This window comes from Heloderma suspectum, chromosome 2 (assembly GCF_057233095.1).
Source record: "Heloderma suspectum isolate Gila_16-S chromosome 2, 16-S_ref, whole genome shotgun sequence".
Classification (NCBI taxonomy): domain Eukaryota; kingdom Metazoa; phylum Chordata; class Lepidosauria; order Squamata; family Helodermatidae; genus Heloderma; species Heloderma suspectum.
Window position 1 is genome coordinate 405947930 of NC_139459.1, and position 26670 is coordinate 405974599.

The window sequence follows — 26670 nt, forward strand, 5'->3', positions numbered from 1 at the left end:
TCTTCCTCAGAATCAGAGCTGCTTTGGGGCTGTATGGGCTCAGTTCCAACCCTGACAGAGGCTTCAATAAAGTGGTAGTGATGGTGATGATGATAATAATAATAGTAATTCCCTGCCTGACCCAAATAAAGACAAAAACTAGCCAGCCAAAATGAAGAGCAACAGCGGGGTGGGTGAGGGTACCGCTCCCTCGCCCGAGGGCTGGAGGGTGGGCATCCCAGCAGGGGCAGGCTGACTCTGGGGAAGACCAGCGGCTCCACTCAGTCAGCGTCCCAGCAGGAGTGCTGGGGTGTCACCACGTCGCCTGCCATGAATGCCCTCTCGCTGGGGACGCCGGTGGTGGAGAGCAGAGTCCTTCCCTGGCCACTCAAGCCAGGTCTGGCCAAACCTGGCTGCGGGACAACCAGAAGGCCATGGGGTCCACCAGGTAACGCTGCACAGACGCTGCGGCACCATCCTGGCGGGCCGGTTGGGTGGCTCTTGCCCCAACCACTGCCTGCACTGCCTTGGCCCAGAACCCTTGCCCTTTGGTCCTGCTGGGAGTGATGCTGCAGGAAGCGATGGTGCCCTGTTTCCCCTCCCCTGGCACATGCCCCAGCCTCTTTACCCATCCCCCCTTACTTTCCCCACCAGTATTTCCTGCAACCCCTGGGCTAATCAGAAGGCATCAAAATAATGCCTTCTGATTAGCCCAGCATCAAAAAAGCTTTCGACAAAGTGCCCCATGATATCCTGATGAGCAAACTAGCTCAAAGTGGGCTAGATGAAACAACGATCATGTGGATCCACAGTTGGCTACAGAATCGGACTCAAAGAGTGCTTATCAATGGGACCTTCTCAAGCTGGGGAGAGGTAACGAGTGGGGTACCGCAGGGCTCAGTCCTGGGCCCAGTGCTCTTCAACATTTTTATTAATGACTTGGAGGAGGAGGTGCAGGGAATGCTGATCAAATTTGCAGATGACACAAAATTGGGAGGGATAGCTAATACTTTGGAAGACAGAAACAAAATTCAAAGTGATCTGGATAGACTGGAGTGCTGGGCAGAAAACAACAGAATGGCATTTAATAGGGACAAATGCCAAGTTCTGCACCTAGGAAAAAGAAACCAAATGCACAGTTACAAGATGGGGGATACGTGGCTCAACCACACTACGAGCGAGAAGGATCTTGGAATTGTCGTCGATCACAAGCTGAATATGAGCCAACAGTGTGATGTGGCTGCAAAAAAGGCAAATGCTATTTTGGGCTGCATTCATAGAAGCATCGCTTCCAAATCCCGGGAAGTACTAGTTCCCCTCTACTCAGCACTGGTTAGGCCTCATCTGGAGTACTGTGTCCAGTTCTGGGCACCACACTTTAAGAAGGATGCAGACAAGCTGGAGAGGGTTCAAAGGAGGGCAACAAAGATGATCAGGGGACTGGAAACAAAGCCCTATGAAGAGAGACTGAAAGAACTGGGCATGTTTAGCCTTGAGAAGAGAAGACTGAGGGGAGATATGATAGCACTCTTCAAGTACTTGAAAGGTTGTCACAGAGAAGAAGGCCAGGATCTCTTCTTGATCATCCCAGAGTGCAGGACACGGAATAATGGGCTCAAGTTACAGGAAGCCAGATTCCGACTGAACATCAGGAAAAACTTCCTGAGTGTCAGAGCAATACGGCAATGGAACCAATTACCTGGGGAGGTGGTGGGCTCTCCCACACTGGAGGCCTTCAAGACGAGGCTGGACAGCCATTTGTCAGGGATGCTCTGACTTGGATTCCTGCATTGAGCAGGGGGTTGGACTCGATGGCCTTGTAGGCCCCTTCCAACCCTACTATTCTATGATTCTATGAAATAGCTCTGAAACTCTGAGGCGGACAGAGGCGCTTCGGCAGTGACCCGCATCGTGCCAAGTTCTGCACCTAGGAAAAAGAAACCAAATGCACAGTTACAAGATGGGGGATACGTGGCTCAACCACACTACAAGCGAGAAGGATCTTGGCATTGTTGTCGATCACAAGCTGAATATGAGCCAACAATGTGATGTGGCTGCAAAAAAGGCAAATGCTCCTTTGGGCTGCATTCATAGAAGCATAGCTTCCAAATCCTGGGAAGTCCTAGTTCCCCTCTACTCAGCACTAGTTAGGCCTCATCTGGAGTACTGTGTCCAGTTCTGGGCACCACACTTGAAGAAGGATGCAGACAAACTGGAGAGGGTTCAGAGGAGGGCAACAAAGATGATCAGGGGACTGGAAACAAAGCCCTATGAAGAGAGACTGAAAGAACTGGGCATGTTTAGCCTTGAGAAGAGAAGACTGAGGGGAGATATGATAGCACTCTTCAAGTACTTGAAAGATTGTCACAGAGAAGAAGGCCAGGATCTCTTCTTGATCATGCCAGAGTGCAGGACACGGAATAATGGGCTCAAGTTACAGGAAGTCAGATTCTGGCTGAACATCAGGAAAAACTTCCTGAGTGTCAGAGCAATACGACAATGGAACCAATTACCTGGGGAGGTGGTGGGCTCTCCCACACTGGAGGCCTTCAAGTCGAGGCTGGACAGCCACCTGTCAGGGATGGTCTGACTTGGATTCCTGCACTGAGCAGGGGGTTGGACTCGATGGCCTTGTAGGCCCCTTCCAACCCTACTATTCTATGATTCTATGATCACTTAGGAACGCCTCTGTGCTGGTCTGATTTGCTTTGGATTGCACGGAGGCACCCCTGAAGTGCCCCGATTTGCTTTGGTATTGGGATTTGGCACCAAAGGTTTGCACAGCCCTAATCACTACACCTGGTGGCAGTCAGTTCCACAGAGGTGAATCGTGCGCTGTTCAGACAAGTCCTTTGCTTTGAAAGGCTGACCTTGATGCTCATTAACCCAGCAAACCCCCTTGTCCACCACTCCCTTTTTACCCTTTGCACTTTGGTACCAGGGGATTGCAGTCTGGCAATCCCTTAATGCTGAGTTTGGTCCTTAGGGACCATCGGGAACTGAGAAAAAAGGGGACTGAGCTTTATCATTCAGAAGGTGAGAAATAAAAGTATAACTGACCTGGCAAGGAAAGGAAGACAGGCGAGGTGTATTTTCTTTAAGGTCTGAGTTGAAATATGTGCTAATCCCCCTTTAAAGCAAATTAGTGGCCATCACTGCACCTTGGGGTAGTGAGCTCCACAGAGTTTAATTCTGCGCTGTTCACTCAATGAAACCCTTCTTGACCCAGCAAGCCTCTTTCTCTATCACTTCCCTCTTACTCTTGGAATAAAATGAACTGAGAAGATGCCTGAGGCTGTAATCCTAAACTTGCTTACAAAGTCATAAGTGCTGCTCAACTCAACTGGACGTGCTTCGAAATAAGCCTGCATAGGAACGCACTGCACAGGTTACCTAAGGGTCGCAACAGGGCATAGGCTTTCCAGAGAGCTGAAGGCATTTTACACCTCAAGGGAAACCTCTCTCAAACCACTTGCAACCCTCTTAAAATCTGTATCTCCAGTCTCACTGGGTCATCCACTGCCCACCATTTCAGTTGTCTGAAATTAGACTAGGTTGCAACGTGGAATTGGACTCAGCTTGCGGCTGGCCCATTCTTTTCTATCCCCACCTGTGGGATTTTGTAGATGCCCAACATGTTTGAAATCTGGATGGAGATGTCAGAGTCAGATCCCTCAATGACAGCCATGGGGTGATTCTGTCTTCCACATTTGTAGTTGGGAACATTTGCGTGCCCAACAGAGAGCAGGCTGAATAAGGCATCTGAAGTCATCCGTTCATCAAAGTAGTTCTCATGGATGTTGTAGCCCAGGGTGATGTTGGGTAAGAGCCTGGGATTCTGGTTGATCTCCTGAATGGCAAAGAACACGGACAGGATCCTCCAGTAATAACTGAATGCTTTACTGAAAAAATATACAATGGAAATTTCCATAACATAATCATATCTGAGACAGATAAAAGGAAGGACTTCTTCGCACAGCTCAGAGTTAAACCTTGGAATTTGCTACCACCAGATGTGGTGATGGCCGCCAACTTGGATGGCTTTTTTTTAAAGATTAGAGAAATTCAGAAATGGTAACGCTGTCAATAGTGTGACAGTTTGGGAGGTGGTTATGCCTGGTGGGAGGAGATGAACAACCAATCAAGTCAGCCTCCCTCCTTATCACCTTTCATAGCGTGTAACCCGGATTCAATCATCAAAAAGCCAGGAAATTGGAAGCTGAGGCTGATGCCTTATCTGACGTGCCCCGTGATCAGTCATGATGTTGTTCAATGTCACAACTTGTGCTTGCTTACAACTTGCCCTCCATGCACCTGCACTTTTCCTGGGATTTTCACTCCCCAATCCAGATTGGGTGGATGGAGTGCCTGGGACCAGAAAAGATGCCCCACATTGTCCTCATCCTGCATTGCCTTCTGAAGCATCTGAGCCTTACATTATTGCTAAGGGAATCCTACTGTGAATCAACTCACACCTTTATTCTGTGTGTTGACCCATGCCTCAACATTCCAATGCTCTGCATTATAAGACTCCCATAGATATAGAATCATTGAATCATAGAATAGTAGGGTTGGAAGGGGGCTACAAGACAATCATGTCCAACCTCCTGCTCAGTGCAGGAATCCAAGTCAGAGCATCCCTGACAGGTGGCTGTCCAGCCTCGACTTGAACGCCTCCAGCATGGAAGAGCCCACTCCCCCCACCCCAGGTCATTGGCTCCATGGTCATATTGCTCTAACAGTCAGGACATTTTTCCTGATGTTCAGCCGGAATCTGGCTTCCTGTAACTTGAGCCCATTATTCTGTGTCCTGCACTCTGGGATAATGGAGAAGAGATCCTGGCCTTCCTCTCTGTGACAACCTTTCAAGTACATTCATTATACAAATAAAAAATATTTTGAAAAAAAGCAAATTGAATTTAAAAAAATACCACTCCGCCACCTACAATAAAAAAGGAATTGAAACACATCAATTATGTAAATTACATAGTTTTCCCACAAATCATGGCACAAAGCGTGGGCAACCCATGTTTTGCAAACTTTTGCATGCTTCAGTTTTTTCCCCTCCTTTTGCTGTTAATCACCCTTTCTCCCTCAGTCTTTAACCGATCTTCCTAAAATGATCAGGTTATCTTAAAGAGACAGTTCTTTCTTGCACGTGCAAATTTAACGACAATTGGTGAAACCATTTTAAATTTATTAAGGTTAGAATGACCCACCCCCCTGATTGCCATTTAACATCAGTTTACTGATGCCTTATCTAATAGGAGCCATGACTTTGGCTCCGGTTAGACGCTAGGCTGTGTGGGGAGAGAAACAGGAACACAACTCCCTCCCTTGAGTTTGGTTTGCTGCCATTTCCAAAATCAAAGACAGAGTTTATTAAAAACATCAAATTAGGATGCAATCTTATGCGTGTGCTTAGACAGAAAAAAAAGTCCTACAACTTTTTTCTGTCTAAACATGCATAGGATTGTGGCCTGAAAGACAACAAGGAAAATAATGCAGGTAAAAGAACAAAAGAAAATGCAAACCTCCCTAGCCTATGTCCACTCAGTACAACCAACCATCCCATGTAAGGCTCTCAGTGTCTGCAATGCATTTGGAGAGACAGCATATGTTCCCAACGTCCAATTTACTGATGTGAGCACCAGGGAGCTCTTCCAGCAGGTGCAAGGTGGCACAGGTCACGACTTACCACCCATTGGAGGCCGCCTAAAGGAGAATCACTTTGTCTGGCTCTAGGAAAGGAAATACCAGGAAGAGCTTAAAAACCCATGCATCCTTCCAATGCATTAAAAACCCATGCATCCTTCCAATGCATTAAAAACCCATGCATCCTTCCAAAACCTCAACAGAAGGAAGCTGCGTCAGCCAAAACATGCTCATAGCTGAGGGGAAATAGATGCTGAGAAACAGCTGAGCATCATCAATGGCTACTGGTCTGCTGGCTGTATATTCACTCCAACATCACAGGCAGTAAGACCCTCGATACCGGCCGCTGGGGAAGGTGAGTGCGGGGGAGTGCTATTGCTCTTGTGTCCTGCTCTGGGTTTGCCTTGGGCATCTGGCTGGCCACTTTGGGAACAGAATGCAGAACTAGATGGACCCTTGGTCTGATCCAGCACAGCTTTGTTTGTGCTCTTATTAGCCCACAGGCCTAATCTAGCCAAGGGAGGTCCCCATCCGGCCTGGAGAGGCTTGGCCAGCTGCCACCACCCCCTTGTGACAAATATTTGCTGCATGAAACTTTGCATTCTAGTTCGGGCCTCTTGCAAAACTCTTGCACCAGCCGGCATAATACACTGCCTTGCAAATATTCAACTGAAATAAATGGTGATACTGCTCTCTGCATCTCTCATAAGCTACACTCTTTCCTTTCAAAAGCATATAAAATGCTGCAATTTTTTGCTGACCTCTGAGCTGGCTATGGCTAAAATAACATGGGAAAGACAAGGTCAAAACGTGACCCTCTGTCCAATCGGGAAAAGCAACATGTGCTTCAGATAACATGTTTGAAAGAAAGACTACTGCTTACGGGTGCTACTCTTCGTATCTTTTGCTCATGTCACATATGAGTAAAAGGAGTAAAACTGACATGAAATATTGTGAGAAGCAAATAGAACTGGAAAACACGTCATGTTTAAAATAGTGAGACAACGGGGGCGGGGATAACTAATTGTTACCAAGTGGTGCTGTTCCTGAGATCCATTCTTTTTTAAGCATCATGCTCATAAGAAATGATATAAATATGAGATCCAGACCTGGGAACAAGTAGGACGATCGCCCCCGTCCTCGTTGTCTTCTCTGCTCCTTTTGGAAAAGCTCGTCTTAGGAGGAATGCTCCATAAACAAATAAATAAATAAATATTTGTGTTCCCCTTATTTTCGCCGTCTTAGTTTACGTAAATGTTTACGTAGACTAAGACGTGCCAAAATAAGGAACGCAAAAAACAAAACGCGCATAAGCAAATGGCGGCGGCCATGGCCGCCGCCATTTGCTTATGCGCGTTTTGTTTTTTAAAGTCAGACATGATAGGCTACGTAAACATTTACGTAGCCTATCACTTTTTTAAAAAAAACCTAGCCATGATAGGCTATGTAAATCTTTATGTAGTCTATCACGTGCTTTTTTAAAAAAAAATGGAAATGGCGGCGGCAGCCTGTCGGAAGACCGGCCGCCGCCAAACCACCGCCAACCCGCCGCCAGAGCCACTGCCGGAGCTGCCGCCACCAGGAAGATCCGCCCAAGGTAAATCTTGTCCCGGAGGGGGGCAGGGGGCAGGCCGTTCTGCCACCAATTTCGGGGGATCTCCCCGAGATCCGTGGCAGAATTTTCGTACATCCCTACATTTTTCCATGTGGTCTGTGCTCTTATATCATATTTTGTGTTCATGTAAAGATTGCTTAGAAATGTTGAAGTAGAAGATGAAAGGCTCACCTGATCTAGATTCCTTTACAAAAGAATTTACATGTGCCAGTATCAAGATTACCCTGATTTCTGCTATGATGTCATTTCCTTGATGGAATATTGTGCTTAGGAATTCATTCATTCATTCATTCATTCATTCATTCTTTCATTAATTCATTCATTTCTCTGCCACACAATAGCCAAGATTGAGTGGAAGTGGGTGCCTGGGTGTCAAGGAACAGCTGAAAACCACAATTCCAGCTCTTAGAATCCCTGGGGAAGGACAGATTTGTCACACACAAAAACAGGATAAATATCTGCCTCTACAGACTCCATCCAAGGGACAGTACAACAAATAGTGACACATACCCTCCACCTGCAAACACAGATTTTGGGCCCGTGGAACTTTAAGGAAATTTCTTTCCAAATAAGACATGAGCATATTTTAAAGTGCAGATAATTAAAGCCTCTCTAAATATGGGGGAAAGAATCTTGTATAAATACTGCTGCAGTGTGTGATTAAATTTTATGTGCCTGTCCCAGAGAAAAAAATCCCATATCCCCGTTCAGTCTTAAGAACCCAAGAACCCAAGAAAAGCACCGAGGGTCCACCTAGTCCAGCATTCCGGTCTCACTCTGTGTCCAACCAGCTGTTGGCCACAAAACCCACATGATGAACCAAAGGAAAAGGTTTCCAAAATACAGTCTGTACAAATGATAAAGAAAGGAACCAAACAGTTATAAAGTGGGCATCATTGCAATAGTAGAATACAAATATAGAGCATTGGTTATCAGACAATGAGGACAATTGCTGTGGTCAGTGTAACAGTTGTTGTTATTTATTGACAAGACCTCTAGAAGACATCCCATTTCATTACTTCATCAAAACCAACTTCAAACCAAAAATTCCTCCATTAAACCTACATTTCTTTCCCATGGGAGGCAGCTGAATTCTTTCTTTGGCCTCTTACAAACCACCCTTGCAGTTTCCAAAAACGTCTAACCACAGAACTTGTTGTGGTTCGAAAGCCTGGATCAGCCAAAACCTAGCCTCAGGCTCTCGGCAGGTCACACAGGAGTGTACCGCGAATTGTTTCAGTGGCTACCGGAAGGAGACTCATCCACGTCATCCTTTAGCGAGCCTGTTTCCTCCCACCCACTCCCTCCCACTCTCTCATCGTTCTGCCCTTTCTGCCTTCTCTGGCCAGTGTGTGTTAGAAGAACCTCCCTCCCCAACCTATGACTGACTTCCGCTATTTTCTTATGTATTTCCTTCTAAAACCGGAGTAGTGCATTAGCAGCTGCTCCTAAGCAAATGCACTATTTTGCTATAGAGATATTTTGAGATAATGCTATAGTGCTACAGGGGGAATAGCTACTCCCGTTCCAATGCACTATTGTTCAATAGTGCTGCACCTCTATAGTGCTATACAGTTATAGGGGTATAGCTGCTCTTGTTCAGTGTGTGAAATGGCGAAAAAATCTGGGAAACACAGGCAGGGAAAACATTGCAGAAACGCTCCATGACAGGGGTGAGCGAGGTCATGGCCAGGTGCAAAATACACCCCTGGGCAGAGCTATCCTGCCACAGTAAATGCAGAGGGTTGGTGCACATCGCAACAGAAGCGCAGAGAAGCTAAAGTAAGGAAAACAATCGGACTAAGAGCAGTCTCAGAAAAAAAACCTTTTTTTTGGCACAAAACTCCATGGCAGCTGTGGGATGGCCATGATGTCATGTGACCCGAACAACCTCCAAATGTAGCAAACTTGCAACAAATCGCTCATGGAGACTGGCTATCTCCTCCCACTGGGCATAATAACCCCTCCCTGCAGGTTAGCATTAGGTGCAATGGGATGCTTCTGCCCATGTTCCCAGCAACAGGTGTACATAGGCTTACTGCCTCTGCTCCTGGAGGTAGCACATAGCCCTCAGGACTAGTAGCCATTGATAGCCTTCTCCTCCAGGAATTGGTCTAACCCGCTTCTAAAGCCATCCAAATTAGGAGCCATCACTACATCTTGCGGTAGCAAATTCCGTGGTTTAACTCTGTGTTGTGCAAAGGAGTCTTTCCTCTTCCGGCCATTCATGGTCCCTTTATGTCGGCTCTCTCCCACTTCACTACAGAATAGCTGCAGCTCAAACACATCCAGCAACACCGACCATCTTGCTTCGCAGCTCTGTGTTGGGGTGGGGGGAGGAGTGGCATCTGCTCACAGGGCTTACAAGAAAAGGGGGTCTCTGATCTGCAAATGAAAGCTGTGGCAGAAAGACCCGATTGTCCTATAATGGGTCATTACATGTTCAAAAAAACCTGGCCAGCTGCAGCACATGACAGGGCAGGCTGGGCACCGGATGGGGCTTTACTTTGATGCACCTGCAAAGTCTTCCCCCCAAAGCAACCAAGCTTTTTGCCTAAGGAAGGCAGCAGATGATGGGGCAAATAAAGCATAACTGGAACTAATGAAATCACGAGAGAGGGAAGGAGCAGAAAGCCTCTCTACCACCATCAGTGTGTAATGACTTACTTGGAAAGATGGCTGCTAGAAGGCGGCTCCTCGAAATTGCTTCCACGTGAAAAAGCCTGCATTTCTGCAGCGATGATTCCGCCAATGGAGAGTTCTCCTGGCTTGTAATAACTCACTGGGCTCCTTCTACCCCTTTCCAACGTCAAGGGGCTTTTGGCCTGGAGTGTCCCACAGGCTGCCTGGGGCAGCAGCAGCAGCAGCAACAGCAGAATCATTCTGGGAACGCCCGGCACAGCCTCCGCCGTAGCATCCCCAGGCCCACACAGGCCTCCTCACCTGCCCTGACCCTCCTCCCAAGCTCTCCGTGGCACAGGAGACATTTACGCACCAGTCCTTTGCGCCTGGATGCCTGACGTCACCTCATGTTGCTCTTGAATCTGAGGTTTATGCCAAAAGCAAACTGGGGGGGCGGGGGAGGTGATGAGCCTGGAGCTTTCATGAGAATAATAATAATTGTAAATAATTATAAGGAGGAAGAGAATCACCTCTGCAACATCCTGAAGTCTCTATGCAGCTTCATGCACAACTGGAGAAAATGTATTTATGAAAATTCCCCTTTGGGGCTCCATCTTCTGACGTGGATTAATGAGGGGGCAGATGAGCTTGACGAAGTACTCAAGAAAAGGCACATTAACAAGAGCCAGGAGCAGGAGATCCCTTCATAGTGCTACAAGTTGGAGGGTCTGGTCAGGAGAGGGCTAATGGGGCTGAAAGGTCCCAACCTGCTGCCCTCCGTTGTGTTGGACTACAGATCCCAAAATCCCCAGTGGTCAGGCTGCCTTGGCGTGACCACAGGGTGAAACCTTTCAACCAGTCAAGGAGGCCTGAATGCCATAGCAGGGCTCATTCCTGGCCTGCCCAGCTACTTGCTCCCATGGCAGCTGCCCCTCTTGCGTCACCTCCTGCAGGCTTCTTTCCCATCCTTCTAACTCTTTGTGCAACTTTCATTTTCCTCCCAGTTGCCCAGTTCCAAGCTGACCAAAGCCTCTTGGTTCCTAACTACTGACTCAAATGTCTTGGACTCAAACTTAGTCACCCCCTCAATTGCTCAGTGATGGTCTGTCAGGGTTCCCCTTAAAACCTGGACCCCCTGAGCAACTCCAAAAAGATCTCTTGCCTCTTGACGAGTCCCACCTTCCTTCTTTTAACTTCCCCTCTCCAATGATGTGATATTTAGGCTGTAGGCATGTGGTGATTGATACTCTCGACACAGGGTTGAACCGCAACACTGTCTATCGCCTCTGTTTGACAGTCTCCAGTCGGCGGATTGTCTGCTATGGCATTTTTGACTGGCTATCTTGTGCTATTGTCTCACGTGGCCTATTTCCGCCCCATCCGCATGCTCCCCTTCACCCCTAGGGATGGTTCATCCAGCACCGGATGCTTCCCAGCTCTTCTCAGCTTTCCCCCGAGGTCGGTTTAAAAGCTGCTCTGCCTCTTTTGGGTGTTAAGCACCAGCAGCCGGCTCCATTCTGCCTCGAGGGGAGCCGCCCCTCTTGAGCAGGCCTGGTTCATCCTGAACGGTTCTCCAGCACCTAACAGGCCTTAAGGCCTCCAGTGCAGAGCGGGAGGAGCGCCTCAGTTGATCCTGGCCTCTGTGCTCCTCCTGGCCTGCATTTCAGCTAGACGGGCTTTTCCGCCCATCTAGCTGGGGCTCTGCAGAGTGGGAGGAAGGAGACTTGGGAGGCCTGGGGACATGGCATAAGCCGGCCTCCCCGGTCCTCTCCCTGCCCGCTGACTCACCGCTTTCCCTCCTGTCCCAGGTCTTCTTGGCTACTTCCAGAGAGGCAGCCGGCACGGGATGGGAACAGGAGGGGGAGGGGAGCTTGGATTCCTGTGTCCAAAGTTGGAGCGCTGACTATGACCTCAGATAGATGAATCTGAACTGCACAAAAAAACCCAGGCTCTGCCTAGGGGCCATCGGTTGCACCCTGCACCTCTCCTCCCTACATCACTGTCTCATCCACACAGTGAGACGCCTCAGCTTCGCCTGTCCAGCTGGCCCTGGGCATGGAACAGGCAGCATGTCAGGTCATCAGTCCCCTACAAGCACTTCTAGAAGAGTAGAACCATTGGAGTGAAGGAACTCTTACTACTTCTCCATCCACATCATTCCCTCTCTGTCCTAAGTTCACTTTCACCACTGTTCCACATCTGAAGTCTCAGCAGGGAGGCGATGCCCAGAGGATGGTGCTGTGAAACCCACTTGGTGTGCTGGGGGCAGCTCACTCTCCCACGTCCTAAGACAAAGGGAACCTCCATTCCCACGCACTCCAGTTTCATCCTTGGCTGGTTCCTTCACGGTCCTTCTTGCAGGCAACATGGTGCCAAGTGTCTGCAGAAAGGACTGTGGTTTGCTTCTCTTCCTCTACCTCACAGGGCTGTTGGCAGTGGACAGCAAAGATCAAGAAGCCAAGATCAAGAATTTTTACCCTGAAAAGAGCAATCCCAATTACTCTTAGTAATTAGAAGGGTTGCTTTTAAGGAAGGTTAAATCATTGCATTCATAAAAAGACTGTGTCACTCTAAATTCTTTATTGCAATGGGATGAAGAAGCATTCCACCAGTCCGCAAAACAACAACAACAACAACAAACAACAGTTGCTTACATGACCCAGGCTAGTGATACGATCGCTCCCAAAAGTCCTCGACCTAGTCATAGAACTGTGTCAGCTCCGTGGTATTCTGAGTAGCTGAGGGCGATGAAATGACTGTGTTGACGATTAGAGTGCAAATGGAGGAAGACTTGGAACGAATAGGATCGAACACAGGTAAGAATCCATTTGCGAGCTTATTCTGTGGCAATGGCCGCAAAGAAATCCTACTTCTTTGCCACCATTGCATCTGCTCAGTGTTGTCCAGCGGAGCTCTTTTGTGTGGTTAAAGGCCTCTTGGGTATAGGCCTTGGGACATCAGAACTCGAACCCTCAAAAGCCCACTGTGAACAATTTGCCAGACACTTTGCAGATAAAATCACTCGTATTCGCACTGGCTTGGATAACATAGTTTTGACAGAGTCATAGAATCATAGAATCATAGAATCGTAGGGTTGGAAGGGGCCTACAAGGCCATCGAGTCCAACCCCCTGCTCAAGGCAGGAATCCAAGTCAGAGCATCCCTGACAGATGGCTGTCCAGCCTCGCCTTGAACGCCTCCAGTGTGGGAATGCCCAGCACCTCCCCAGGGAATGGGTTCCATTGTCATATTGCTCTTACACTCAGGAAGCTTTTCCTGATGTTCAGCCGGAATCTGGCTTCCTGTCACTTGAGCCCATTATTCCGTGTCCTGCACTCTGGGATGATCAAGAAGAGATCCCGGCCTTCTTCTCTGTGACAACCTTTCAAGTACTTTAAAAGTGCTATCATATCTCCCCTCAGTAAACAACGTAAACATCACGTGGATATATATGTCATTATATATATATATATATATATATATATATATATATATATATAATGAAGGATCTGGAGAGAAAGGGAAAACTGGTAAGAACTGGTTGATCTGACAACAGAGGCTAGTGGAGAACCCATGCAACAGGGTGTGTCATAGTTGTGTGGACTGGGCTGGCCTGGGGCCGGCTAAGAGGCATAAATAAAGGAATAATGATAATCAAACAACAGTGCCTTGTCCAGCAGGGCAAATACGGAAGAGCGGCCTGGGGCCAGAAAGTGGAAACAAACCAAAGCCAAGCCAGCCAAGAGGGCATATTGAGAGCCAGTGTGGTGTAGTGGCTAGAGTGTTGGCTTGGGAGCTGGGAGATCCGGGTTCTAGTCCCCACTCGGCCATGAAGCTCACTGGGTGACTTTGGGCCAGTCACAGACTCTCAGCCCAAACCACCTCACAGGGTTGTTGTTGTGAGGATAAAACGGAGGGGGAGATCATGCTCACTGCTTTGAGTTCCTTGGAGGAAAAGAGGCAGGATATACATGCAATGAATGAATGAATGATTCCAAAATAGGGGAAGACCATAAGGGGTGAGGGGCTTGACTGCCCCAGTGCAAACAGCAAGAGCAAATGAAAAGCAGATACAGAAAGGAAACTCCCTACATGCCAAAGGGCAGGGGGAAGGGAGTAGCCCTATGCCCTGTGTTACTCATCAGGACTTGAAACGGGAGAACTTTGCAGGCGGAGGCTGGGGGAGAGAAACGCCTGGGTGCAGCAGGGTGCAAATATGCAATACGCAGACCCTGCCAGCTCTCATGGGGAAGCCGCACTTAGGGATGTACGAAAGACACTTACCTGGTCCCACAGCTTGCTTCGCAGTGGGGGGGAGGCTCTTCGGTTCTCCCCCTGAAGTTCAGGCTGGGGGGGGAGGTGCCCCGCCTCGCCCAGCTGAAATTCAGCCCGGGGAGAAGCGCCCCGTCTCCCTGGCAGTGAAATAAAAAAGCGAATGTAAAAAAACCAACACCCACACCCATGATAGGCTACGTAACGATTTACGTAGCCTATCACGGCTAGATTTCCAAAGTCAGCCATGATAGGCTACGTAAATCGTTACGTAGCCTATCACGGGTGACTTTGGGGGGGAAAAAAAGCGCGTACGCAAATGGCGGCCCCCATGGGCACCGCCATTTGCGTAAACGCTTTTTTTTTCCCCCCAAAGTCACCCGTGATAGGCTACGTAACGATTTACGTAGCCTATCATGGCTGACTTTGGAAATCTAGCCGTGATAGGCTACGTAAAGCGCTACGTAGCCTATCACGTCTGTGTGTGTGTTGTTGTTTTTTACATTCACTTTGTAATGGCGGCGGCAGCAGCCGGTTGGAAGACCGGCTGCCGCATCCGCCCCCGCCAAACCGCCGCCGAACCGCCGCCGGGACCCGCCACCGGGAGGGACATTTGAGGGAGGTAAGTCCCATCCCGGGGGGGGGGTGGCAGAGAATTTCACCGCCAATTTCGAGGGGCCGAATGCATTGGCATTCGGCCTCCCCAAGATTCGTGGAGAAATTCTCCGCCATCCCTATGCACCATCCAGTTCTGCCAGTGACGGAAGAGGGGCTCCGGTGGAAGATCCCAGTGCCAAAGAACAAAAGAGGCCTAAGCAGAGATGCATCCAAGAGACGGACCTCAAGTTGAGCGAGGACAGATATATGACTATGCAGAGGCCATGAAATATGTAGGGCCTGCGCTCAGACTGGAACTGGGCTGGAGGAGACAAGCACACAAAATTGGCCCACTGAGGGGCACATTGAGACGGAAGAGCCTGAGTCCTGACTTGAACTGGGCCTGAGACAAGCAAAACAAGCCCACTAAGAGGCTCCAATAAAGTAATGACAATAGTGACAGTGATAGCGGTAGTGATGACGATGACGATGATGATGAAGACAAAAAGCCATCCAAGCTGAAGAAGAACAGTAGCCGCCGCCATTTGCGTCCCTGTATTTTGCCGTGATAGGCTACGCAAATACTTACATAGCCTATCACAGCTTCCACATGGACACAAATGGCATCCCTGCAATAGCTGTGATAGGCTACATAAGTATTTACATAGCCTATCACTGCAATATGGAAGAAGCGAATGGCGGCCGCAGACGTGGCCTCCATTCGCAATGCAATGCGGACGGCAGAAGGTAGGTGCTCAGTTCTGGTCCCATTTTGCAGGGTGGGGGGCAGGGGGGCTTCGTTCCGCCACAGATTTCAGGGGGCTGAATGCACTGGCATTCTGCCTCACCGAGATCCATGGCGGAATTCTCTGACATCACTGTTGGCATCTTCGACAAACTTGGCCACTTCACTGCTCACTCCTTATTCCAGACCAGTTTTGAACAGGTTGAAAAGCATGAAGCCTAATATAGTTCCCTATGGGACCCACAATTGTGGGGTCCACAACAAAACAAGAGCATTGTGGTTTCACTCCCCCTTCTTGCACAGACACACCTTGGCTCTAAGTATGTACGAAAGTCACTTACCTTTTCATGGAATCTTTCGCAGTGGGGGAGAGGCACTCCATCCCTCCCCCCAGAATCCTCAACGGGGGGGGGAGGCGATCCGGTCCTCCTCACCAGAATCCTCGACGGCTGGCTCTGGGCTGTCCACAGCCGGATTTCCAGCTGCGGACGGGCTGCTGCGGATGCAAATGGCGGCCACTTTAGTGGCCGCTATTTGCGTCCAGCCAGGCAGCCATGATAGGCTACGTAAGTATTTTTTGCCGATTTATCTTACGTAAATATTTACGTAAGATAAATCGGCAAAAAATCGGGAATACAAATAGCGGCCCCTGTAGCCACCGCCATTTGCGTACGCTCAGTTTTTTGGTGGAGGGGTTAGCCGTGATAGGCTACGTAAATTCTTACATAGCCAATCACGGCTGCAAGGATGGCAATGGCGTCGGCAGCAGCCCAGCTGCAGCTGGCCAAGAGACCAGCCACCGCCACCAGAGCCGCTCCTGCTACCGGAGCCGCCGCCGCCGGAACCACCGCCGTTGCCGCCAAATCCGCCGCATCCGCCCCAGGTAAGTGCCATCCCAGGGGGATTCTGCAGGGGGGCGGGGGGGCAGGAGGCCGTTCCGCCATGGATTTCAGGGGTCCGAATGCACTGGCATTCGGCCTCACTGAAATCCGTGGCGGAATTCTCTGCCATCCCTACTTGGCTCACAGTTCCACTTCCAGGAAACACTAATCCTGCTCCTGATACCAGAATTACACTCCTGCAGCTAGGGGTGGACAAAAGTCACTTAGCTGTCATCGAAGCTTGTTCGCGGTGGGGGGGAGGCGCTTCTCTGCTCCCCCCACGAAGTTCAGGCCGGGGGGGGAAGCTTCCCGCCTCACCCGGCCGAAATTCAGGCCGGGGGGGAGGCTTCCCACCTCGCCCGGCCGAAATTCAGGCCGGGGGGGAGGCTTCCCGCCTCGCCCGGCCGAAATTCAGGCCGGGGAGGAGGCTTCCCGCCTCGCCCGGCCGCGAACTCCAAAGTTAAAAAAAAAACAAAAACGCCCCCGTGATAGGCTACGTGACGATTAACATAGGCTATCACGGCTAGATCTGCAAAGTCAGCCGTGATAGGCTACGTTAATCGTCACATAGCCTATCACGGGGGACTTTAAAAAAAAAAAAAGCGCGTACGCTAATGGCGGCCCCCATAGGGAGCCGCCATTCGCGTTCCTTATTTGGTCGCTGTAGTCAGGGCCCTTTGACATTCGGCCCTTTGACATTCGCGTTCCTTATTTGGTCGCTGTAGTCAGGGCCCTTTGACATTCGGCAAAGGTAAGTCCCGTCCCGGGGCGGGGGTGCGGGGGGCGGAGGGGGTGCGGAGAATTTCTCCCCGAAACTTGTTCGAACACGTTGGAGCTCGGCCCCCCAAATTTTCGGGGAGAAATTCTCCGCCATCCCTACCTGCAGCCCAGTGCTGTGAGTAGGGATGTATGAAAGTCACTTACCTTTTCGAAGGGTGACATTTGCAGTGGGGAGGAGGCTCTCCGTCCCTCCCCCCAAAATTCTCTCCGGCTGGCTCCACTCCACGGAGATTCTGCAGAGCTGCCAGTGGGGGCTGCCCGCAGCGGAACATCCGGCTGCTGGGCAGTCTGCAGGGGCGCAAATGGCTGCCGTAGCCACCGCCATTTGCATCCCTGTATTTTGCCGTGATAGGCTACGTAAATATTTATGTAAAAAAAAAAAATCGGCCACCATTTGCGTTCCCTTTTTTTCGCCGTGATAAGTTACGTAAATACTTACGCAGTCTGTCACAGATTCCGCAGGGATGCAAATGGCATCCCTGTGTTAGCCGTGATAGGCTACGTAAGTATTTACGTAGCCTATCACAGCTATATGGAAGAAGCGAATGGCGGCCCATTCCGGGCCCATTTCACGGGGTGGGTGGGCGGGGGGCTTCGTTCTGCCACGGATTTCGGGGGGCCGAATGCACTGGCATTCGGCCTAACCGAGATCCGTGGTGGAATTTTCTGACATCCCTAGTTGAGAGGGGAGGTCTTAGAGGTGCTTCAGTCCTTATGCAGACTTCACTTTCCCGGAAGGAGGGTGCTGGAGACTCGTGGTGTCCTTTTATGAAGCTTCATTTACACTGTGCTCAGGATGAAGGCCTACAACGCCACAACTCCAAGCAATCCCTGCTTGCTCTCCACCGCCTAGGGATCGTCTTCTGCGAGACAAAAGCTGTTCTCCTTTTGTCTTAGATCCCCCCAGATCCATTTCCTGCTACCCGCTCAGGCCTTGTGGAACAAAGTTACCAATTCAAGATAACCTTGAAGTATGTTGCCCCAAAGACTGCACTGGGGGAAATCCTCAGTCTCTTTGGACTCAGAAGCATTGAATGGTGATGGACCTCTGGAGCTAATATAGACTAACCCCAAACACACAACAATATGTTTAATATATCTTTAATTGGAAACAGGTCAAGGAAGCCCTTTTCAACTGAATGGTCTGAAGTTAAGAGTGTGCAGTGAGGTGATCATGTTTGCTGACAACACCAAATTATTGGGGGGGGGGGTAAAACAAAAGGATTGTAAAGGGCTCCAAAAGGATCTCTCCAAACTGGGAAAATGAGCATCTAAGTGGCCAATGCAGTTCAGCGTAAGCAGTGTAAAGTGATGCACATTGGGGCAAAAAAATCACACTTTCAAAAATTAGCTGATGGGATGTGAGGTAGCAGTCACTGACCATGAACAGCAAAGACTTTGTGAGAGGCAGAAATGACAAGAGTTGCAAGACTGGGGAGAGGAGCATGATCCGTATTTTGCTTGTCTTGTGTTCAAGGTCATTTCAGGAAGGCCAGGGGACTGCGGAACTGAAGCAAGCGGAAGAGTAGCGGAGAAGAGAAATGTGGTTGTTGTTGTGGTGGTTGCTGACAAAGAAGCCACTTGATGGCAGTGGATGAGCATAGTCTGAGTAGGGATTGCACTGGGAGGGGTATCTATTAACTAGGGATGGCAGAGAATTCCACGATGGATCTCGGTGAGGCTGAATGCCAGTGCATTCAGCCCCCCGAAATCTGTGGCGGAACGGCCTGCCACCCCCCCGCCCCCCACGGATCTCCCCCGGGATGAGACTCACCTGGGCGGATCTTCCGGGCGGCGGCGTCTCCGGTGGCGCCTTCGGCGGCAGCAGCGGCTGGTCTTCTGACCGGCTGCTGCCGCTGCCATTTCCAGTCTTGTAAAAAAAAAAAAAAAAGATGTGATAGGCTACGTCAAGATTTACGTAGCCTATCATGGCTAGGTTTAAAAAAAAAAAACATGACGTGATAGGCTACGTAAATCTTTACGTAGCCTATCACGGCTGGGTGGGTTAAAAAAACAACAACACCCGCATATGCAAATAGCGGGCGCTATTTGTGTCCCTTTTTGATTCCCCGTTTTAGCCTACGTAAATATTTACGTAGGCTAAAACGGGGAATAAAAAAGGGTCGCAAATAGCGCCGGCTACGCTATTTGCGTTCCCCTTTATTTTCGCCATCATAGTCTACATAAATATTTACGTAGACTAAGAGGGCAAAAATAAGGAATGCAAATGGTGGCGACCGTAGCCACCGCTATTTGCGTATGCAGTTTTTTTGGTTTTTGTTTTTACCTAGAGCCCTACGCGGCCAGAAATCCAGCTGCGGGTGGCTCTGGCCTGGCCGGCTGCTCCGCGGAGCTGCTGCAGAGCACAGCCGGCCGTGGAGGATTCCGGGGGGGAGGATCGGAACGCCTCCCCCCACACCATAAACATAATCCGCAAACAGGTAAGTGACTTTCATACATCCCTACTAATATCTCTTGGATGCGGTTTACAGGGCTTGTGATTTCGACCCATACGCGAGTTTCCTTTTCAGCTCAACAGGTGGATACTTTGTTTTCTCTTTTTGATCTCCCGTTTTTGGATTCTTCACAATATCAGTGTCTCTCATCTTCCTTCCAAATGGAGGAAATTATGAAAGCAATTATGAGTATGAATACTGGGAGATCACCCATCCCAAATGGGTTTCCTGTTGAATGGTATAAAACTTTTCCCAAGCTGTTAGTTCCAAAACTACATCATCTCTGTAACCACATCTTTGAATCTGGCTCTCTCCCTTCTTCATTAAATGCTGAGATATGCCTGTGATCCCTAAGCCTGGCAAAGATAATAGTCATTGTGCTAATGTTGGCCCATTTTGTTAATTAATATAGATATTAAAATATTCACTGGTATTTTAGCACATAAACTTCAAGATGTTATTGCAATTGGTTCAAATAGATTAGATGGGATTCATCAAATCCTGACCAGGGCTGACAGATCAGTCATAGATCTGATAGTTTTATATTGTCAAAGAATGGATCAGGTCACCATTGTTCTCTTTGGACACCATAAAAGCTTTTGATATAATTTATTGGCTCTTTATTTTGCTACTTTGAATAAATTTGGCTTTCCTTCAGCATTTTGAAGCGAGGTGGAATTTCATCTTCATTTCCAAGAACTAGAGTTATGACTAACAGGTTGTTGGGAGGTGTTTTTGATTTTCTTCCACTTGAGAAAGGAACCCCACAAGGATCTCTACTTTCTCCTTTGATATTAGACATTGATCCATTCTTGCATGCAGAATTGACTCTATGGGAAAATCCAGATTTAAGAACTGGCATGAAAATGTTTTTATGGTGCACCTGGACAGATAAGATGATCTTTACCGGAGATCAATTAGTGGGGGTTGATGATGAGTTTGGGGTATTTTCGATTTTGCAAGATCACTTTGAACCACCAGCTTCAGCGGAATGGTAGTATTTGCAATTGAAACATTTGCTGGTATCTAGATTCGGTCCTGCTCCTTTCACTGCTTTGGAGGAGTCTCCTTCACTATTGGCAATACTTATGGAAGCGGGTCAGATGTATCGACCTACGATACAAGAACAGCATGAGTCAGCAGATACGATTGAATACTCAAAAGAACCAGTTGGTTACCTGTGAACACAGTTGGGGGGGGGGAATCAAATTTAAGGGAAGGCTTAGTTAACTAACTGTGCTTAAGACATACTTGAAGTGTGGCATCTTTTATCTCTTCAAAACGCCCTGGAATGAAATGCTCTTGGGGTGACCTCCACGGGGCTGTCTCCACGAGCGATTCACTGCAAGTTTGCTGCGTTTGAAGGTCTCCAGGACACATGATGTCGTGGCCATCCTTCAACCACCCCAGACTTTTGCGCTGAAAAACCAGTTTCTCCAAGACTACTTGTAGTCCAATTGTTTTCCTTAATTTCGTTTGCCAGCGTGGAAAAGAACAGAGATTAGTAAGAGGAGGACCAGCCCTTTCCTCAAGGAGACCTTAATCACCTCTGATGTCCGGATGCCGGGCCCAGCTCTGGCCGATTTCACAAGCCAGGATGGACAAGGGTCAGGAGAGGAAGTGGTGGGCCTCAGTCCTCCAAGGCATTTGTCCACATCCTCATAGGCTCAAATACAGTGAAATATTTTTGTTATTGGTGATTACGTGAGCATTCTGGTCAGGGGGATGAGAGCACGACCCCAGTACGACATTACGTCTGGGGCCTGGTACTGAAATGCACAGCAATTCTGTGGAGAAATCCGCCCCTTTTCAGGTTTCTTGTCTTTTGGACACTAAGCCACGTTGACGTAAAGAGGAAGAAGTCCCCTCCCCAGGCCTCCTCCACTGTTCCCTTCCCAGGCCTTCCTATGCAGTTTGTATCCAGAGATGACCAAATCCTGCCAGTTCTCTCCATTCCATCAGGCTTCCACTTTGCCCATTATATCTGGGGTCAGATCCCGCATATTGACTCAGATATTGCCTCTCTTGGAACGTCTCTGGCATGCGGATTGCCTGCTCTGGCCTCTTTGACTGGCTCTCTTCTTTGCACGTGGGCTATTCCCTCCCCATCCACATGCTCCCCTTCACCCCGAGGGAAGGTTCAGCCTGCACTGGATGCTTCCCAGCTCTTGTCAGTGTTCTCCCAGAGGCCAGTTTAAAAGCTGTTCTGCCTCCTTCTGGTGTTAAGCACCAGCAGCCTGGTTCCATTCTGCTTCAAGTGGAGCCGTCCCTCTTGGACAGGCCTGGTTCATCCCAAACAGTTCCCCAGTACCTAACATGTCTTCAGGCCTTCCAATGCAGAACGGGAGGAGCGGCTCAGGTGATCTTCATCTCCATGCTCCTTCTGGCCTGCCTTTCAGCTAGACAGGCTTTTTTGCCCATCTAGCTGGGGCTCTGCAGACTGGGAGGGAAGGAGACTTGGGAGGCCTGAGGATATGGCATAAGCCAGCCTCCCCAGTCCTCTGCCCGCCCAATGGCAGACCCCTTTCCTTCCTTGCCAAGGTCTTCTTTGCTACTTCCGGAGAGGCAGCCAGTTCTGGCTGTGAGTGGGTGGGGGAGGGAAGCTGGGATTCCTGTGCCCATGTTTGGAGCCCTGACTCCGACCTCAGATCCAGGAATCCAAACTATCCTACACAACGACCCCAGAATCTGCCTAGGGGCCATCAGTTTCTCCCTACACCTTTCCTCCCTACATCACTGTCTCATCCACACTGTAAGATGCCTCAGCTTCGCCCATCTAGCTGGCCCTGGGCATGGGACAGGCAGCATGTCAGGCCATCAGTTCCCCACAAGCATGTCTAGAACAGTAGAAGCACTGGGATACGTTGAAGGAACTCTTAATACCCCCCGATCCTCTTCAGTCCCTCTATGTCCTAAGTTCACTTTCACCACCGTTCCACATGTGAGATCTCAGCAGTGAGGAGATGCCCAGAGGATGGTGCCATGAAACCCACTTGGTGTGCTGGGGGCAGCTCACTCTCCCATGTCCTGAGACAAAGGGGACCTCCATTCCCACATGGTCCAGTTCCCTCCTCGGCTGGTTCCTTCACGGTCCTTCATGCAGGCAACGTGGTGCCAACTGTCTGCAGGAAGGAGGGCTGCTGCTTGCTTCTCTTCCTCTATGTTACAGGACTGCAGGGAGTGGACAGCAAAGATTAAGAAGCAAAGGGACTTTTTTGCCCTGAAAAGAGCAGTCCAAATTACTCTTAGCAATTGGAAGCTGTGCTTTTAAGAAACGTTACATCATTGCAGCAATAAAGAGACTGTGTGACCCTCACATTCTTTATTGCAGTGGGGTGAAGAGACATTCCATTGGTCCGCAAAACAACAACAACAACAATGTCAATTAAATAAAAATATGGATGTGTGGGGAAGTTTTCAACAATGCATTCCACTGTCACAATCTTGAAAAGTTCAAACTGGTTCAATCTTGAAAAGTTCAAACCCTCCCCAAAGAGAGAACACCACCTTGGTAGAGGCACCCACCCCTGGCAAGCCCTCCCCCATGCAGCTCAGCAGGCAGAAAATGTGGCAAGTCTCAAAGGCCACCTGAAAACGCCCTCCTTCCGCCAGGCCGCCTCTGGCTTGCCAACGACTGCAATTGATCGTGCGCTGCTCCTTCTCGGTGCTTTTAGGACTGTTCTGTGTTCCTGTTCTTGTTCATCGCGTATTTTCAACATGGTTATTTTGCTGTTGTAGTTTTTTTTTAATATTAAGTGATATATAAATACTATAACTGAATAAACACATAAAGCGAATACAGGAGACTGCCCAGCATGTAGCATCAACATTCTTGGGCACTAAATGGGGCACAACTGTTGGGAAAACAGCTGAGAAAGAGAATCCAATGGCTTCCTTGATAAATGTAGTGCTTGCAGTTTGCAACGTGCTTTGCTAAGTGATTGCTAATAGCTAATTATATTTCTTGAACTTTATTGGTCATCTAATGAAAACCAGCCACCAACAGCCCAGTGGAGTTGAGCCTTGAGCGGCTGGGACAACCCACACTTGACAAACCATTTCGGACACGACTGAACGACTGAACAACAACAACAACAACAAACTCCAGCAATTATCCTAACAAAGCCAATTGTGAATCTGACAAAAAAAAAGTTTTGTGGAAGTAGCTTTCAAACATCTTCCTCTAATTTTGAATTAACCCTTTATAGATTACATTAAAATGTTTAGTAATTTCAGTCATGTTTTTCTTGTGTTTCTTTTAGCAACAGTTTGCTTTCCCATTAAGCCTTCCCTGGCACTCCCTCCAAATCTCAAAAACTACCAAACCAAATCACACCTCCACATCACGGGGGGCCTGGGGGTGGCTCTTAGCCCTTGTAAGCTACAAGTGGAATTGCTCTTGAAATTATTATTATTATTATTATTAAATTTATTAATCGCCCATCTGGCTGGTCACCCAGCCACTCTGGGCGATGTACAACATACAATAAAACAGTTTAAAACAATAAAATTCTACAATAAAAACATTTTCTAAAATACCCTAACCCACCCCAAATGACTGCCTGAACAACCACGTTTTTAATGCACGACGGAAGCTCATTAAAGAGGGGGCATGACGGAGTTCCCTAGGGAGGGAGTTCCACAGAGTGGGGGCCACCACAGAAAAGGCCCTCTCCCTCATCCCCACCAGTCTAGATGTCCTAGTTGATGGGACAGAGAAAAGGCCATCCGAGGCCGATCTTGTTAAGCGGCCTGTCTGGTGCTGCTGGAGGCGCTCCTTAAGATAGGCTGGGCCGGAACCATTTATTTATTTATTTATTTATTTATTTATTTATTTATTTCTATACCGCCCAATAGCCGAAGCTCTCTGGGTTTTAAATATAGGGTTTTAAAGGTCAAAACCAACACCTTGAATTTGGCCCGGAAAACAACTGGTAACCAGTGCAACTCCTTCAGCACTGGAGTGATGTGATCTCGCCGACGGCTGCCTTTAATCAGGTGAGCCGCCACGTTCTGTACCAGCTGCAACTTCCGAACTGTCTTCAAGGGTAACCCCATGTAGAGCGCATTACAGTAGTCTAAACGAGAGGAGACCAGGGCACGTACTACCGATGGGAGCAGATGGTCAGGAAGGAAGGGGAGCAGCCACCATATCAGATGGAGTTGATACAGCGCTGTCCAGCTCACAGCTGACACCTGAGCCTCCATGGACAGCTGGGAGTCCAAAATGACCCCCAGGCTGCAGACCTGGTCTTTCAAGGGTAGCTGTACCCCATTCAACACCAGGTCAACATCCCCCAACCTCCTCTTGTCTCCCACTAAAAGTATCTTGGTCTTGTCAGGGTTGAGCTTCAGCTCGTTCCTCCCCATCCAGGCACTCACCGTCTCCAGACATTTGGACAGGGATTCTACAGCCAACCTTGGTGAAGATTTGAATGAGAGGTAGAGCTGCATGTCATCCGCATATTGATGACACCGCACCCCAAACCTCCTGATGATAGCCCCCAGCGGCTTCACATAGATGTTAAATAGCATCGGGGAGAGGATGGAACCCTGTGGCACCCCACAAGTAAGTGGCCACGGGTCCGAAACCTCCTCTCCCAGAGCTACCCTCTGGTACCTGCCGGAGAGGAAGGACCGGAACCACCGCAATACGGTGTCTCCAATGCCCAACCCCTCCAGGCGGTCCAGGGGGATACCGTGGTCAACGGTATCGAAAGCCGCTGAGAGGTCGAGGAGAACAAGGAAGGAGCATTCACCCCTATCCAGATCCCTCCTCATATCATCCACCAAGGCGACCAAGGCCGTTTCTGTCCCATGCCCAAGCCTGAAGCTCAACTGAAATGGATCTAGATAATCAGTTTCTTCCAAGTGTGCCTTCAACTGCACCGCCACCACCCACTCAATCACCTTGCCCAAAAATGGCAGATTTGAGACTGGGCGAAAGTTGTTCAGAACTTGAGGATCCAAGGAGGGCTTCTTTAAGAGCGGTCTTATCACTGCCTCCTTGAGGGCTGATGGCATCACTACCTCCTCAAGGGAGGCGTTCACCACCACCCTGATCCCCTCACCCAGTCTCTCTCTGCAGCCCATAATGAGCCAAGATGGGCAAGGATCAAGCAAGCAGGTGGTCGGCCGTACAGATGAAAGCACCTTGTCCACTTCATCAGGAGGAAGAAGCTGGAACCGATCCCACAAAACCGGTTTGCCACAGGCCGCCTCTTGCTCACTAACTGTATCCACAGCGTGCAGAGTAACACACCTAATCTGATCAATTTTATCTGCAAAGTGCCTTGCCAAGGCCTCACGGGAGGCCTTAGAATGCTCCAGTGGTTCCGGAGCCACAGGACCGACCAGGCTCCGGACCACTTGGAACAGCCTCCTGGGGCAGCACTCTGCAGACGCGATGGAGGCAGCATCATATTCCTTTTTTGCTGCCTTCACAGCCATATGATAGGCTGAAGATACAGCTCTAGCCCGTGTCTGATCGTCTGTGGAGCGAGACGTCCGCCACCGGCGCTCTAGCCGTCTCACCTCCTGTTTCAGAGCTCGTAACCGCGGATTGAACCATGGTGCAGTCCGAGCCCTGTTCAGGGGGAGAGGACATTTCGGAGCCACCCAATCTAATGCCCCAGTGATTGCGGCATTCCAGCCACCCACCAGGGTCTCGACCGAGTGGCCGTTGGCGTGCCCCAGAGAATCCCCAAGCGCGTTCAGGAATCCATTTGGATCCATAAGACGCCTGGGGCGGACCATTTTAATGGGTCCTCCACCCCCGCGGAGGGGTTGTGGAGCCAAGAAGTCCAACATCACCAGATAGTGATCTGACCATGACAAGGGGGTGGTGGATATACCCCTGACTTCCAGAGCACTCCCCGCTTCTCCAGAAACAAACACAAGGTCTAGTGCATGACCGGCTACATGGGTGGGCCCAGTTAGAATATGGTGCAGCTCCCAGGAGACCATGGTCTCCATGAAGTCCTGAGGTGCTCCTGTGAGGATGGCCTCCGAATGTACGTTGAAGTCCCCCAACACCAATAAGTTAGGGGACTGTACACGCACATCAGA

General features: G+C 49.3%; 1 protein-coding gene and 1 long non-coding RNA gene across 2 annotated transcripts in view; one reads left to right on the forward strand and one right to left on the reverse strand.

Annotated features, from left to right (window-relative positions):
• LOC146356748 (vomeronasal type-2 receptor 26-like) overlaps positions 1–10131 on the reverse strand; it is a 42241-nt gene extending 32110 nt beyond the window's left edge. Inside the window, exons 1-4 of the mRNA XM_084841310.1 lie at positions 9917–10131; positions 7760–7766; positions 5678–5694; positions 3590–3881 (exon numbers count right to left, since the gene is read on the reverse strand). Of these exons, the coding sequence (XP_084697436.1) occupies positions 3590–3881; positions 5678–5694; positions 7760–7766; positions 9917–10131 (531 nt within the window). The remainder of the gene's footprint in view (positions 1–3589; positions 3882–5677; positions 5695–7759; positions 7767–9916) is intronic.
• The window catches only part of LOC146356740 (uncharacterized), a 563405-nt gene that overhangs the window by 528463 nt on the left and 8272 nt on the right, over positions 1–26670 (forward strand). The gene's annotated exons all lie outside the window — the stretch shown is intronic.